The following is a 14,981-nucleotide window of genomic DNA, read 5'->3' as shown; positions in this document are numbered from 1 at the left end:
GACTGGAAAAAATGCCACCTTGTTCAATTTTGAACCTACAGTATGTCAGTCAATCTAGATCAAGGATGTCTTAATTATCCCCGAGGGGCACCTTGTAATCCAGCCAGCAGTGTCACACAAACCATCTCACAAGCTATAGAAACAAATACAAGGAAAAACACGTAAATCAGCTCAGATCAGCTCAGCGTCCGATGTGAAACGCCAGAAGACTAAAACCAATTTGTGAGCATTTCATTTCAAGTTTTAATTGATTTTTGGTTTGCTTGACTTTAGAGATTTGAAAAAAATACAAAAATAAAAGAGTATATTTTAACTCTAGCCTTTCCTTAAATTTGATAACAAAACTGTAACAGTTCCTTAACTTTCAAGATGGTTTAGGTTACCAATGGGCAGTCGTCTCTCAACTGGAAGGTTGGGGGTTCGATCCCCAGCTCCTGCAGCCACATGCCTGATGTGTCATTGGGCAAGACACTTAACTCCAAGTTCCTCCCGCTGCTCTGGCGGCGCAATGGTTATTGATTAATAATATATATATTTTAAATCATTAGAATGCATTGAACCTGAACATGAGGCAACATTTTTGCACAGTTTGACTCTACTTCTGAGAACAAATTCATAATTCTGGCAGATTCCTTTGAAACAAATTGATTCTGCTAACAAAACTTCATATTTTTAAAAATCTGGCATGACTGGGACTTTAGTTTAAGAGACATTTACGTCTTCAGTCCCTCAGATATCATCAAAATGAGTTCAGCAGCATCTCGCTTATGACAAAGAGATGAATGCTCATTTCAGGACAATGGTCATTTAAAAAAAACAACTGAACAGTCTGAGATAATGACAAACTGATGATATAATAACAGCCCCACGGTCAAACCACTTTAAAAAACGTCCTACAGGAATGTAGCCTGGAGGATAAAAGAGCAGCAGCTGTTGAAAGCTGACAAGTCACAGAAGTAGTTACCAAGTGTCAGGTCCAGTGTAGCTGATAAGAAGCCTGGAAAAGAAGCTGTGCAGCTCTGCAGACACAGTCATTACTACAGAAGCGTAACACTTATCAAACCGAGCTGGATGAGCTGGCAATAAGGAACACGGCCTGGAAGCTGGAAACACAAACACGCAGATATCCAGCATTTACACAGCTGCTTTGGTCTCGTTTAAAGTCCTCTTTATATCGATTAAAAGCCACTATTTAGCTCTCTTAAATAAGCTTATACAGGGAAGGACAGACATCAAAAGTGTAGCTATGAGGACAAAGCAAATAGAGCAGGGGAAAGCTGTGCATATTTAAGGAAGTCCTGGCTCACACCTGAGCTGCATGCTGCCAGGACAGAGGAAAAACAAACAAAGTGATCCACTGAAACTGGGAGAGTTTCACATCACCACGCTTTATGTAGGACTGTGTGTATACACCTGACCAAACAACAATCAGTCATGTAAGACAGCACGGTGTTAACAGTTTTGTCATGTACACGTCCCGGTCATAGCCATCGATACAGAACATGTCATAACACCAAGTAATCAAATACTTCCATGATGGTGCGTCAAAATCCTCTGTACTTGGATACTTTCAGCCCCCGTGGTTTTTTTTTTAAAAACGATTAAATCTCTGTTACCAGTATTCAAATTATCAGCGGTATGAAAAAGTAAAGAAACATTAAAAACTTCAGATCTTGATTTTTAAACAAAACCAGCTTCAAGCGAAAGAGAGAGAGGACTGTTTAAATTGCATAACTACGTTGGCAATATTTCGGAGCACCAGTCCGCGGGGGGCCTGGATCAGCAAAAAAAACATACAATGAACCAGTCGCTGGCCCGCTTTCAAAGTCATGAACCGTTCTCCAAATATTGCTTCCTATCTCCCATACTGTGTCTGGCGTGTTTAATCTTGCGAGACTTTGAGTTTGACCTTTCACGAGAGTAACGGGAGCTTAAGGGGCATGTTAGTTAGCGTAAATTATTATTATTATTAAGTACAAAATCTCAACAGGTATTTACAGTTTTCCACCTCAGAAATGTAAGTCATTCGGACTTAATATGAAGGAAGATAAACTTTCTATCTTTACGCTTTGTTGAAAAGTGATTAAATACAACGACAGAAAGATCTCAGCAAAGCTAATCCGTGCTAGAATGCTAAAATTAGCGTATCAAATCTTCATGTAAAGGAGCAATGCACTCCACTCATTTTGGTATCTGACGCAGAAACCTCAAAACCACATCAACACTGTGACCTTGTTGTAAAACTTGCACTTGCATATCAAATGGCAGCACATTGAGAAAATCACAGAGCATTCACTTTCAGACAAAGCTGTGCTGGTTGTCTATATTACCAAAACAAGCTCGACTGCTATTTTGACCTTTCACTCGCGCGGTTTAAATAGCCCTCTGAAAGACCGGGGAAGGAAGGAGCTCCATTGTGGTCTGGGCTGCTTTTCAGAGAAAATACGGGGACTTTGAAAATTGTATTTGCTCACTCTCAGATAACCTTTAACAACACATTAAACTGATTCATGGGTCACGCCTTTGTGGGATGAATCACCCTGAAATCGGTGATTCAGGGAGTAAAGTTAAGAGTAGAGGGCCAGTGTGACCAAAGGCCAACGGTCACGACTCATTAAGTGGAAGTGAAGCTAAATCTTGGGGCTGTTTAGTAAGACCAGTGACACAAATACAGTCAGTCACTTCAGATTCAGTTTATCCGTGACAGACTGAATGCAATATCTTTATTACTTAATAAAATAACTGACTGTGTGACTCATTCTCAGTCTACTTCAGGAGGCACCATTGAAAAGTGTGTTTCTTTAAAAAGGAGATAACTCTGTTACTGTTAAAATTATTACTAATGTGCATTTGCATGGTCATAAAAGAGGCTCTGAAGATGAACATCATCCCTGATATTTATACTTTATTGTAAAAAGTAAGGACAGGATTGTAAAAAGCTCAACACAGGGTCGTCAAAAACGGACAAGAGCAAGCTGAGTTGAGTCAACCTGGTTGATAAAACAGAAAACTGAGCTTGAAGTAGACAGACTAACACGCCCAAATATGGTGATATGGTATTAAAAAACGTGTAAAAGCTGCAGCAAAAACATAAATCTGCTAAGCAATAGTTGTGCTGGATTATTACTGTTTGCCAAAGGGACAGTCAGAAGGATCGTTATGACATTCTCATATTGGTATTTGGTCAAAAGTCCACAAACTGTAAAAGCACAATACATGTGTAACCTGAAGAAGAAAGAGGCGTCGGTGGTAGCCCAACTGCCAACCCAGACAAGGTTTCTATTTTCTCACTGGCTTTTGTTCGACAGCAGGCCGAGCCGATGGTTTCAGGAACAAACAGGCCCACTGACGGGGCGCACAACTAATCAGCTTCCACATCTCATCGAGCGTCTGAGACTGAAGCTGTATTTGTCTGACTGCACCTCAGTAGATTAAGGTCAACTTTAAGCACTCGCTGTACAGTTGTTAAGCTGCAAATGAGCTCTGAAGTATGATGTAGAATACCACTTCACGAAGGCATCAATGTACACATGAAATTTATTTTTGTGCACCAGCGTCTTTTTTTCAATTGTTTCAATGAGGAGAAAGCGTTTGCAGCAACAGTCGTCCACCTGCAGAAAAAGCGCTTCCTCTCAAATATAAAACATGCAGTAATAAGCAACAGAGCAGTATCGGTCGTTGTTGTCAACAGGCTGTTGTCATAGAAACAGGATGGACACATACGCTTCATGAGAGCGCTGCTGAGCTCACATCCAGCGCTTTTCTGCCCAGAAAAAAACAACCAGGTGGACACGGGACTTAGAAAACAAAAACAGGGCCCAGGTTAAAAAAATTCCCCTTTGAGTCTGGTCTCAGAGACAAAGCTTATGCAAAGCTTCCCACTCGTTAAAACATTCAACAATAAAAGTTTGATTTAGTAGCACTTTACCTGGAGATGTTCAGTGGAACTGCTGCTCAGCTCGTCTCCAGACTCAGAGTCGTTGGTGCGTCTCTCTTCCCCTGCAGAGTCACAGTGTTGGGTGCTGTCCACGTCCAGCAGCCTTCTGACCATATCTGGGGATCTAGCTCGGTTTCGGGGTAGGGATCCTCCTTTGAGGGCGGCCTGGTTGTTACAGTCCCTGCGCTGACTGGGGGGACTGAAGTGCCCAGAAGAGGCAGTTTGTGCGGAGGGTGAGCGCCGATTGCTCGACTCGTGTCTGTGAAGATTCTCAGGGGGCCGATCGGGGGGTCCAAGGTCCAGATTGGTCGGCTTCACCCAGAGTGCACTGCCACTCTGCGGAGGTGTGTTTCCAGTGGAAGAAGGAGGGTGAGGCAAGGGTTTAGGGGGAGGCATGAGGGCTTTGCGGACTTCACGGACATACTGAGCAGGTACATAGAAAGCTTTGGTCCCCTCGTCCTTCCTCACCTGCCACCAGTCCTCGTTGGTTTTCTTCACCAGCATGTAACATTCTCCCTGGTGGATGCCAATGACACGGTCCTTGGACTTGTACTCATAGTCATAGTCCACCTCGATGTAGACCTGGCCCGGGGCAATAGGCAGTTCCGCCATGATGCCTCTGACTCTCCACAAGGAAGCTCACCCCAAGATGACGACGTCTATAAGCATGGCTTCCTGAGCTGAAGGGAAAACAACAACGACCTAAAGTTAGTCAACATATACATTTAGCTTTTTTCTCTTTTCATTTTTAGGGTCCACAAATATTTTTCAATCATTTCCCAGCCCACAAGTAGTGTTTTGACCTAAAAGTTCTTCATTCTTCACTTCAGAGTATTCATTAGATGATGTCACCACTACCCAGATTTCTAATATTTGTCTCCAAAAATTATTTTAGGAAAATACTTTTTCACTATTATGTCCAATTTGTTTATCCTAGAAATGCATCCCCCTTGTGTATCTGCTTCAATATAATACTAAAAGATACATTAGCACCAGGATATTCAAACAAGTTCATATAACTGGAGTTCAAAAGGTTAATATTAAACAAAATGCCAATTTAGCAATCATTCATTTGGTACATTGTACACAGAAGGCTATTAACGAATGCTCCCTTTGCACTCCTTAATCAAAACTTGTATCTGCTCAAAGAAAGTTGTACATTTTACATGTTAAATTAGTTTTAAAAAGTAATATTAAAAATCTAATGCATTGTACTTGTTAAACCAGAGGAGTTGCCTTTTCTGTCCTATCTTATCACAGAATAGAAACGCCATCAATCACACAAAACAAGACCATCATTTTAAAGTGATATATTCTCCTAAATAAAAATGAAGACATGAATAAGAAAAACTGAAGAGCTGTAATCCTCTTTAAAGGCAGCACTGCTTTAGAGCAGCAGATAAGGTGAGACAGTAGGTGAGGAGGGCAGACTCCAGTATGACTCACATGGTCGTCTTAGACTTATGGTTCTCTCAGTCTAACTCTGTCTTCCTCCCTCTCTGTTCGTCTGGGAGATAATATCAGCTAAGAAGCAACCGAGGCGTGTTGCTGCTGAGCGGCGAGATTAATCGAATCACACACATAGTTTCCTGCTGAAGTCACATGCACACTCACACTCACACATGAACTCTTACAACATTAGACTCCAGCACACCTTGAGCAACATCAGCTTTGAAGTCTCTATTGCATCGAGCAGGTAATGGGAGTCAAAGCTTAGTTTTAAAAGGCTCGACTCGTTTCCAGTAAAGTTACAGGGAAAACTTTAGCAAAAACAGAGGCCAAAAAAAAAGAAAACGTTTCACTACATCTACAGTACACGTTTTGTCGATAGGCGGGAGGTTGACAGGATGAGATCTTGTCTTATACAGCCTCAGGCTACCGCTCTGTATGTGCTGTTTTGACAGACGGAGATGATACCACATTGTTGCTGGTGCTAGATGAAGCCCGAAGTAGAGTAAAGGAATGTTGCAGGCACTACAAGGTGAAAGAGTTCAAAGATGTGTGTATTTCCTGAATTGCTCAGTTTCTGAAGAGTTAAGGTGCATTGCAACATGGACTTTTTTCCTACAACAAACGGCAAATTTTTTTGGGAAATGTAATGTCTGCAACTGCTCAATCATTTTCAAATCACGCCAGGAGCGTCATGTCAGGGTGTCAGAAAACTTGCAAGTCAACTCATAGATGTATCATCCCTCCAAGGCTACTTCCATACTAACTACACTAAAACATTACAACAACAGAAAAAACAGCAATCTGTGTTGTGAGAAAACAAAACACATGGTGTAATGGACATTGTTTGGCCTCCTTAAAATGTGTTTTATGTCCCTGCGGACCATTCAAAACAAATCAAATAAAGGTCCCAATAAATTTGAGCTCTTACAGTTGATTCAAAGTGCGTTGAAATCTGGCTGGGTGTCGTGTATTTTAAATGAAGGGCCAGGATATTACGGCATCAGTGGTGGCAGCTACAGCAGGATGTTACACTGACAGTACTCATGACGACCCCACTTAGTCATCAGTGGTTCACTGGAAATGACACCTTTGCTTTAAAAACCAAGATTATGACAAGAATCCAGTATGAGCATTTCATGGGAAGTAGCATATGAATAGAAAACAGCGACACTCTTGGGTTGCCACTGGATTAAAGCTCAACTAAAAAAGCGTTCAATTAAATAGTAAATGTGGGTTAGGCAGCAATAATCCAATCCAAGTGTTTACATTTACCGGCTGTCCGTTAGCCAAATAGAGATCTGCCAACCGATCCTGGATTATTCCTGTTACAGTGACCACATGGATAATATCACCAGGGATTACCTCGATGGTTCAGGCTAACAGGCGTGGAGGGAAATGACTGACTGGCTGCATAGAATGGCCATTAGCCAAATTAAACCAAACACTACCTCTGAGGCCAATTCACAGATTACAGTCACAATACACGGAGCCCAGCAGACTAGAGGAGCATTAGACTGGATGATGGGCGGATCATGACAAGAACTGGCAGCCTTCTTCATTAACCTGTGACCTGCTAATTCAATTGGCCGCCAGAACAGGGAATGCCTATTTCTATCTTAATCCTTGTTTTGAAGACATGTAGACAGAGGGACTTTGTCTGCTTTTCCTGAACGCATTAGAACAATCAACGATCAACCAAAACGACAAGATATTGCAGTTTAACCCAAAACTGTGCAGTCAGATTGTTGTGCCTCGAGATATTTTGGTCTCTCCTGACAAAGTCCCCTACTTCTTACTTAACAGAAAGTAATAACTCAAAGACAACAGTAGGTCTGACCTTTTCTCCCTGCTCTACAGCAAATGTCATACCGAGGCTTTTATGGAAGTACGACTTTGTTGGTAAATCGGTCGGTGTGGTCGGGAAAGTAATGGACTTAAGTCCCTGTAGTCTGACATGAGTTAATTTCCTCCCTTCCTGCTGGAACATTTATCCCAGGTTGTTTTCTTTTTACTCTTTCACTCCTCTTTAATATCCTGCCAGTCTGGACTGATGCTGATTCTAGCGGTCACTCAGTCTCAAATATCTCATCTCAAATTGTTTAATGCTTCTAAACAAAGGTTTTTTTGTGCAGTTTTAGCAAAGGTTATATGACACAGCAGCGCAAATGTAAACACAGCTGCATACAAATTTGAGGCAAATGTTCTTATTTTGTATTTTAAAGTGTCCAACTAGAATCACATACATTAAATAGTGTAAGGTGATAAACACAAACTACTAAAGAAAAGTCATGTAAATGTGATTATGAACTGAATTTCTCTCGGTTTTTCAAAGAAGACGCTTAATGGTTGTGCTATAATTTAAAAAAAAAAAAACTTAATAGCCATATTTTCTGAAGTTGGTAAACCAAATGATTATGTTACAATTCACTTAGCAGACGCTTGTAACCAAAGTGACGTACATCAGAGAGTAAGTACAACCCTAATCCATTCATACACCGCCACCAAAGCAGCGGGAGCAATGCGGGGTTAAGTGTCTTGCCCAAGGACACATAGGACACTTTGCTCAGCTGGGGATCGAACCCTCGACCTTCCGGTTGAGAGGCGGCAAACTGAGCCACAGATGCCCATTATATGATTATATATTGACTAAAGATTTTATCATTATAATCAAAGCTTTTAAAAAAAATCTATTTTAAAGATTTATTATTGGGCTTTTTTCAGCCTTTATTTTATAGATATGACAGTGGATAGAGTCAGAAATCAGAGAGAGAGAGAGAGAGAGAGAGAGTGGGGAACGACACCCGGGGAAGTAGCTGCAGGTCAGGGTTGAACCCGGGCCGCCTGCATGGTGGACTCAGCCTCCATACATGTGGCATGTGCACTAGCCACTACACCACCGGCGCTCCAAGGCTTGTAAATTTTAATCAAATTCAAATGATATCATTTATCAATAAAATGGAATGAGTTATGCTATAATCCCTTTCTAGACTTGCCACACCTTTAAAAAAACACACATTAGGTAAGACTTTTATTTTGTTCTCATTCTTCAAATTGAAAAGCATTGAGAGTAGGTTAAGCTTCAGGAGACTATTGTCTCTTTCACTAAACCCTATCAAGATTAAGCAGCAGCAGCAGCAGCACTGCGATTAAGTGAACAGCACAAATCTTCTCAGAGTCCAATCAGCAAAATCAGAAGCCACACCTTAATTTGAAGTGATGGTAAGAAGATTCACAGAGGTGGGAGGTGGGACCGGTGGGGTGCAAAGAAAGAAAGAAAGCCATCCAGAGCTACAGGACACGATGAAGGTGAAACAAGGTCAGTGTTGGACTATTTGAACTGATGTGTTTTTTGGAAAATCTGCCATTGTCAGCACATGTAGGAAAAACACCCTCTCTCGTTTTTCCCACCTCAGCTAAAAGGAGAGCAACATGTTGGAAAGGGTTTTCAAATGTGGAGCGTTTAAAAGGTTAAACGGAAACATTGATGCGTTACATAACAGGGTCACTTCTCTGCATCGGGTCATCTCACATGATACTTGTTCGCAGAGTTCAGACGGTTTACGTCCAGAGTCGCCCGGGCCAGTGTCATTTCTTTAAAGAATTACATTTCTCTCCAATTATGGAGTTGTGCAAAGAGAAGGGACAAGAGGTTGGAGAGGGAGGGTTACCCAGCTGTCTGAGCGGTCGTTTTTTTCCCACGGTGTCTTAACTGAACATGCAAGGTGTCAACTTTTCAACTTCAAATGAGGTTTTCTTTCCCCTAAAAAAACTCCACATAACCCACAAACATATCTGTCAACTGTTTTCATGGGAACAAGTTTCTACCAAAGAAATGAACCCACAGTCAGCAAGGTCTGTTTAGGTTTTTTTTTTGAGCATCAAAGACGATATTATCTATGCTAGCAGCGATAAACAGTCAAAGCTATTTGTTGCCATTGACAATCATTTTGACAAACTTATAATCAGTTCTTGTCGTCTTGTTGCCACCAGTGACGAGCACTTTCTAAAGAATAAAAATGACCAACAAAACGTAACATTTAAAAGATATATATATTTATTTCAGTCATTGTTAAGCCTACAAAAAGTTGATATGACTGATTGTATTAGGGAGGAATGTGACATCGGTTCATACAGACTGCATGGCCCTGAAGTAAATCAAATCAAAAATAGTTTCTAGGCAGATTTTTGGAAATAAAAAAATTATTCCATAATTCCAATACGTTATGACACTTTTTATTTACATCCCAGTAATAAGCAATGGGTGACTTGCTGGATTAAACCAATTCTATTCTGTATAAAATGAAAACGACAATAGAATTTAGTTCGGTTTAGTTTGGTTACCAACATTTTTTTGGAAGTTATGAATTCAAAATCTCAGAAGATAAGAATCTCGATTTTAACATAATCAATTTTTTCACAACCTAATGATCATTATTATTGATAAAATTCAATATGATGCATATTGCCAGCAAGTAAAACACTGTTCCACTTCACCTGAAACAACTCCATCCCAGGGGAAACACTGAACCTTTAAAGTGAAATGTAATTAAAAATGTCTAATGTCTAGAAACTAGCAGACCCAGATCCAGTTTGTGACCTTCACACACATATGCACAACAGATATAGACCCACGTTCCCCTAAACTGCCCAGATTCAGGGCAGGCTGTCCCAGTTAAGACACCTCTCTCACCACGACTTTCCTCGAAACGCAACTCCCAGAGGTGCCCTGCAACTGTCATGACCGTAATCTGTCACACTATGCAAAAACCACAGCCAGCTGGAACTCATTTAATGTTTGCATCTTCAGATCGGGGAGAAATGTGAAAGCACTGCATTATAGACAAACTAAAGAGGAAGGTTAAGATGCTGATTGTAGGAATGAGAGCAAGCAACGGGGTCACTCACCATGTGATGAAGACACACTTGCCAAATCCAATTCAGCATGACATCACATTTTTACTATTCAGTAAATCTTTCTGCTCACAGTTACGGCTTATCAACAGCTAGTTGTTGCACCAGGAATATGTGGGGGCGAGGGGGGATCCATGATGTGATTTATGGTGTCTATAATTGGAACAAATCCTGAATATAAAATTGCAACTCAAGGCAATTATGATAATCAAATCAAGAGTTGAAACTGATGTTTAATATTGACTTGGTCTTGCATTGACTAGACTTATTAATAATGCTATCGTATAAAAATGCAAAAGATGTCCATCACAATTTTTATCAACAAATTGTTTAATTTATCTTACAAATTCAACAAATTCTGTCATTTTACTGTCAACATTTGCTCGATAAATATCTTAAATTCCTACCAAAAATTGCATGGATACATCTCCAGCCAACTTCTGATAACTTTAGTTAACGGTGAAGTAAGTGTATGGGGAGTTTAATTTATAATATCAAGCTCTTTCTGATAACATGGTAAGTAAATATATATATATGTATATATGTATATATATATGTATGGGAGGGGGGGCGTCAGTTTTGTGGTTTAATTTTTAATTTGTAACAAATGTTTCATGTCATGTACGTCTTTGTAACCTGCTACTGGATGCTTTGAATTTCCCTCGGGATCAATAAAGTATCTATCTATCTAATAATTAGTTAAATACTTTAAGGCAGTGTTTCCCAACCTGTTTTGGCTCATGACATCACTTTGATTTCCCAAAACTCTGGGCGACCAGAGTGCTAAAATTATTTTTCTTTACTGTGTTGTGAGTAAACATTCAGTTTAATAATAGTTTTCCCACATTTAGGCTTTTTTGTGGATGTTATTGTGGACAGAGGAAGAAAAGCTGGGATGACATTTCTGCACAATGGATGACAGACTCTGCAAAGTTTCTTGTTTTGGCATTTTGCGATGGCCCACAGTGTTCAATATATTTTACACAGTTTTGGAAAAGCCTGCTGTCACTGACTAAGTGAGGGATTTATAAATCAGTGCACAGATCAATCAACAGTATGTCAACATGCTGTGCTGTGATTTACACTGCAGATTTAATACCTCAAAAAAAAAAGCACACCTGAGATCTCTAAACCTCTAGCCTTGACGTCATATCTAAAATACGTCGTCATTAAACGTCATCACGTATCAAACAGGTAAAATGTTAAGGTTTGTTTCACCCTGACAGGTTCCTTTTTTTTTTTTTTTTACCACTGACAGCTAGACAGAAAAAACTTGCACAAAACATTTTGAGTTATTTTCTGTCTCTGTGAGATAAAAGGTTAATAACTTTGTGGTAAAAAAACAGACTTTGAGTTTCTAAAGGTGTGATGATGATGATGATACTACCTCAGCTCGTAGTCCTCCAGGGATTAGTCAACTTTACAATTCCTGATATTTGCACAACATCCCCCCAGAACTTACTAACACATTGGCAAACAAAGCAGCAAAGGAGTTAAAGTCAGATTTGAGATTCATATTTACCATTTCTTTATCTTAACACGGAGTTGTAGCTGTTATCTGTCCGTCTGTCTTGGAGCTAATCTGTCGCTAACGTTAGCTGGCTAATTAGCTTTCAAGCTAAACATTCCTCAGTGTCCCAAACGGTGCCGCAGTGTTACGTACCTTTTGTAGTCCTTCTTAAAGAGAGGAGGGGGAGTAGGGGGGGGGGCACACTCCTTAAATCCCAGGGCAGGTTAAATTCATATAAAGTTTCCTGTCGTCCGACCCAGCGTGTGGAAACTACTTGGTTTACTTGTCAGGTCTGACAGATAGCGGCGCTCCCGTCTCTCCTGCTCTGTCCTGGCCGGTGTAATAATCCACACACACACATACACACACACAAACACACACACACACACACACACACACGCACGCACACAAGCTCTGCCCTCACAACTTTGGCAACTACCTTCAGTGCAAAGATCGTCTATTAAGCTGATGTCTCACTCGATTAAATTCCGCAAGCATCAATCTATGGTTATTATTGGCATTCATTTTACATTATTAATAATAATAATAATAATAATAATAATAATAATATCTTTATTTATATAGCACCTTAAAACAACAACAGAACAGAGATCAACAGAGAGGGCAAATTTATAAAAAAATGCAAATAACAGGAATAATATGGAGTCAACAGGCAGGTATGGAGAGGCAGTTCAGTACAGTGAAGGAAAAATTAGTTTAAAATCAATCAGGAGAGAACAAAATTAAAATTGAGGGAGAGTGGGACGACATCACATCACAGGCTGTAAACACAGAGTGAAGATAAAAAAGAAGGGATGAACGGGACATTGGTTAAATTAATAAAGCGACTGAGAGCTGAAGAGTTAAACGATAAAAGGAGGAGGAATTTAAAAAAGACTAAGAGCAGTAAAATTAATACAGGAAGGGATACATGTAAAGGCTAAAACATTTAAAGAAGAGAAAGATAAAAAGGTTAAAAGCAATAAGATTAATAAAAGGAATAAAATTGCCAAAGCATTTTTGTTGGAAATAGTCAATAATTCGATAATAACAATAATAATAAGGGTATTATAACAAGTGTAATATGTAAATAAATATCTCCAACATGAAACTAAATAACAAATAAAAATAGCAAAAAAATGTTCTAATTTTGTTTATGAAAGACTCTTGAATGTTTTATAGAAATCTACATTTGTGTTTTTTTTCTTCCCTCAAACCTTTCTTCCCAGGATGGAAACCACTGATATAGGCTTTAACTGTTACCTCCACTTTACCCCTTAGAGCGGTGGTTCTCAACTCCTCTAGCCTCAGGACCCACCACCAACTCCTCAGGGAAAAATCACAACTCAAATTTATGATATTTTTCAACCGATCAAATTTATTTACTGACAAATTGTGCAGTTTGGACCTCAGTCGGAACAACGTCATGTGACAGAAGCAAGAAACTGAACAAAGCACAGACTTGTTTACACAGGTTGATTTTGCCAGTCACACATTCGTGACCCACTGAAAGTGGCTCTGCAACCCACCTCTGGGTCCCGACCCACCAGTTGAGAACCACTCACTCACCACTTAAAGGATCTCCTATAATCTGTGTGTGTGTGTGTGTGTGTGTGTGTGTGTGTGTGTGTGTGTGTGTGTGTGTGTGTTTCATATTTTTTTCCCTGGAGAGAAATCTGTAGGCTAAAGTGAGTTTGCATAGGCCTAAACTTTAATGTTGCCACGGTGACCACTCTATTAAATAGGCAATTCTAGACCTGATAGGCCCATTTAAAATAAATTAATGTCTTTTTATTTGACAAATATTGCAACGAAAAGTAGGTAAGTCAAACTTTATTTCTGCAGCACTTTTAAAACTCTTGGTTGAAACGTGATTCACACAAACATCATATCTACAGACAAACTGTATAGATTATTGTTTTTTAAACAGCTGATGTTTTCAACTTGTGTTTTTACAGAGAAAAAAAATATCAACTCACAAAAGCGGATAAGAAATATATTCAGAGTGAGAGCTCCTCTTTTGTAGTTTTTGTCTAATGTGCGAGCCCTCAGGTGTACGGGACGCAAACAGGGGAATCAGCGCCACCCCAAGGTTACATCGTGTAAGTACATTTTGCTGGACACAATGTGGGTTTTTTTTTATCCACCTGCTCGCTTCATTAGAGGTGAGGCTAGCTGAACGGAGCCGCAAAACCCTCTGACCCTGTTGTCTAAGGTATTTATGTTCAGCATAAATACCATAGACTGTAAATATTACATAAATACGTACTTATTCATGATCAACAAGGGAAACTGAATGTTGTAGGCTATCAATACTGCAAATCACTGCCGGCCAGGTAACAGGTTTCAAAAAACACGTTTTTTCCGTTTTGTTCCGAGACGTTTACGTCACAAAATCACGTAAAAACGTACAGAATGTTGAGTCTACTTCCACCTGCGGTTGCCTGGTAACAGAGCAAAGACCTCCCTTTGGTCTCATGTTTGATAAACACTTTAACACCTAAATAAACCCATTTCAAAGTCTGCAATTTTTATCTACTTATCTACTCAGTTGTGCTCCTTGCTAGTGCAAACATGCTTTTGTATATTATTGTTTTTATTGATATGCCATCAAAGTGTCGGAGAATGCAGATGAACATTAAGTTGATATTGTTCAAACTTAAATACATGTAAAAAAAAAATAGACCTACACTTCTTACTGGGAAAAACAAATATGATAAGTTACATATCTTATTTAATATTTTTTAAAGATGAATGCTAACTTCAGCCTTGAAATGGCTATAAATAAATATAAATCATTTTTAAAATAAAAAGTAAATAATACTAAATTACAAATAAAAATGGACGTACACTTCTTACTGGGGGGAAAAACAACTATTATGATAAGTTGCATATCCGAGGAACATTATAAGCTGGAAATAAGAAAGCTTGCCCGGGGCGCTGGTAGCTTGGTGGTTAGTATGTGCGCCCAATGTATGGAGGCTGTAGTCCTCTAAGTGGGCGGCCCGGGTTCAAGTCCAACCTGTTGCTCTTTTCCTGCATGTCGTTCCACCCTTTTCTCTCCCCAATTTCAGGATCTCTAAATAAAGACCTAAAAAAAGCCCCAAGATAAAATCTGAAGAAAGTGCAGTGTGACTCTGAATAACTTTGCCACATTGGAAGCACAGAACA

The 14,981-nt window shown here is 39.7% G+C and overlaps 1 protein-coding gene across 8 annotated transcripts in view; it reads right to left on the bottom strand.

Annotated features, from left to right (window-relative positions):
- LOC132979541 (rho GTPase-activating protein 12-like) overlaps positions 1 to 12,157 on the bottom strand; it is a 55,933-nt gene extending 43,776 nt beyond the window's left edge. For 4 of the 8 annotated variants that reach the window (XM_061045432.1, XM_061045434.1, XM_061045433.1 and 1 more), the window contains exons 1-2: positions 11,964 to 12,157; positions 3,929 to 4,617 (exon numbers count right to left, since the gene is read on the bottom strand). In XM_061045432.1, the coding sequence (XP_060901415.1) occupies positions 3,929 to 4,549 (621 nt within the window). In that variant the 5' untranslated portion in view covers positions 4,550 to 4,617; positions 11,964 to 12,157. The remainder of the gene's footprint in view (positions 1 to 3,928; positions 4,618 to 11,963) is intronic. The other 4 variants (XM_061045436.1, XM_061045437.1, XM_061045440.1 and 1 more) reach the window with 1 other exon arrangement.
- Between the last annotated feature and the right edge of the window lie 2,824 nt (positions 12,158 to 14,981).

Source organism: Labrus mixtus, chromosome 8 (genome assembly GCF_963584025.1).
Source record: "Labrus mixtus chromosome 8, fLabMix1.1, whole genome shotgun sequence".
NCBI classification, from domain to species: domain Eukaryota; kingdom Metazoa; phylum Chordata; class Actinopteri; order Labriformes; family Labridae; genus Labrus; species Labrus mixtus.
Note: the sequence above shows the minus strand (reverse complement) of the source record. Positions and strands in the feature narration are given on the sequence as shown.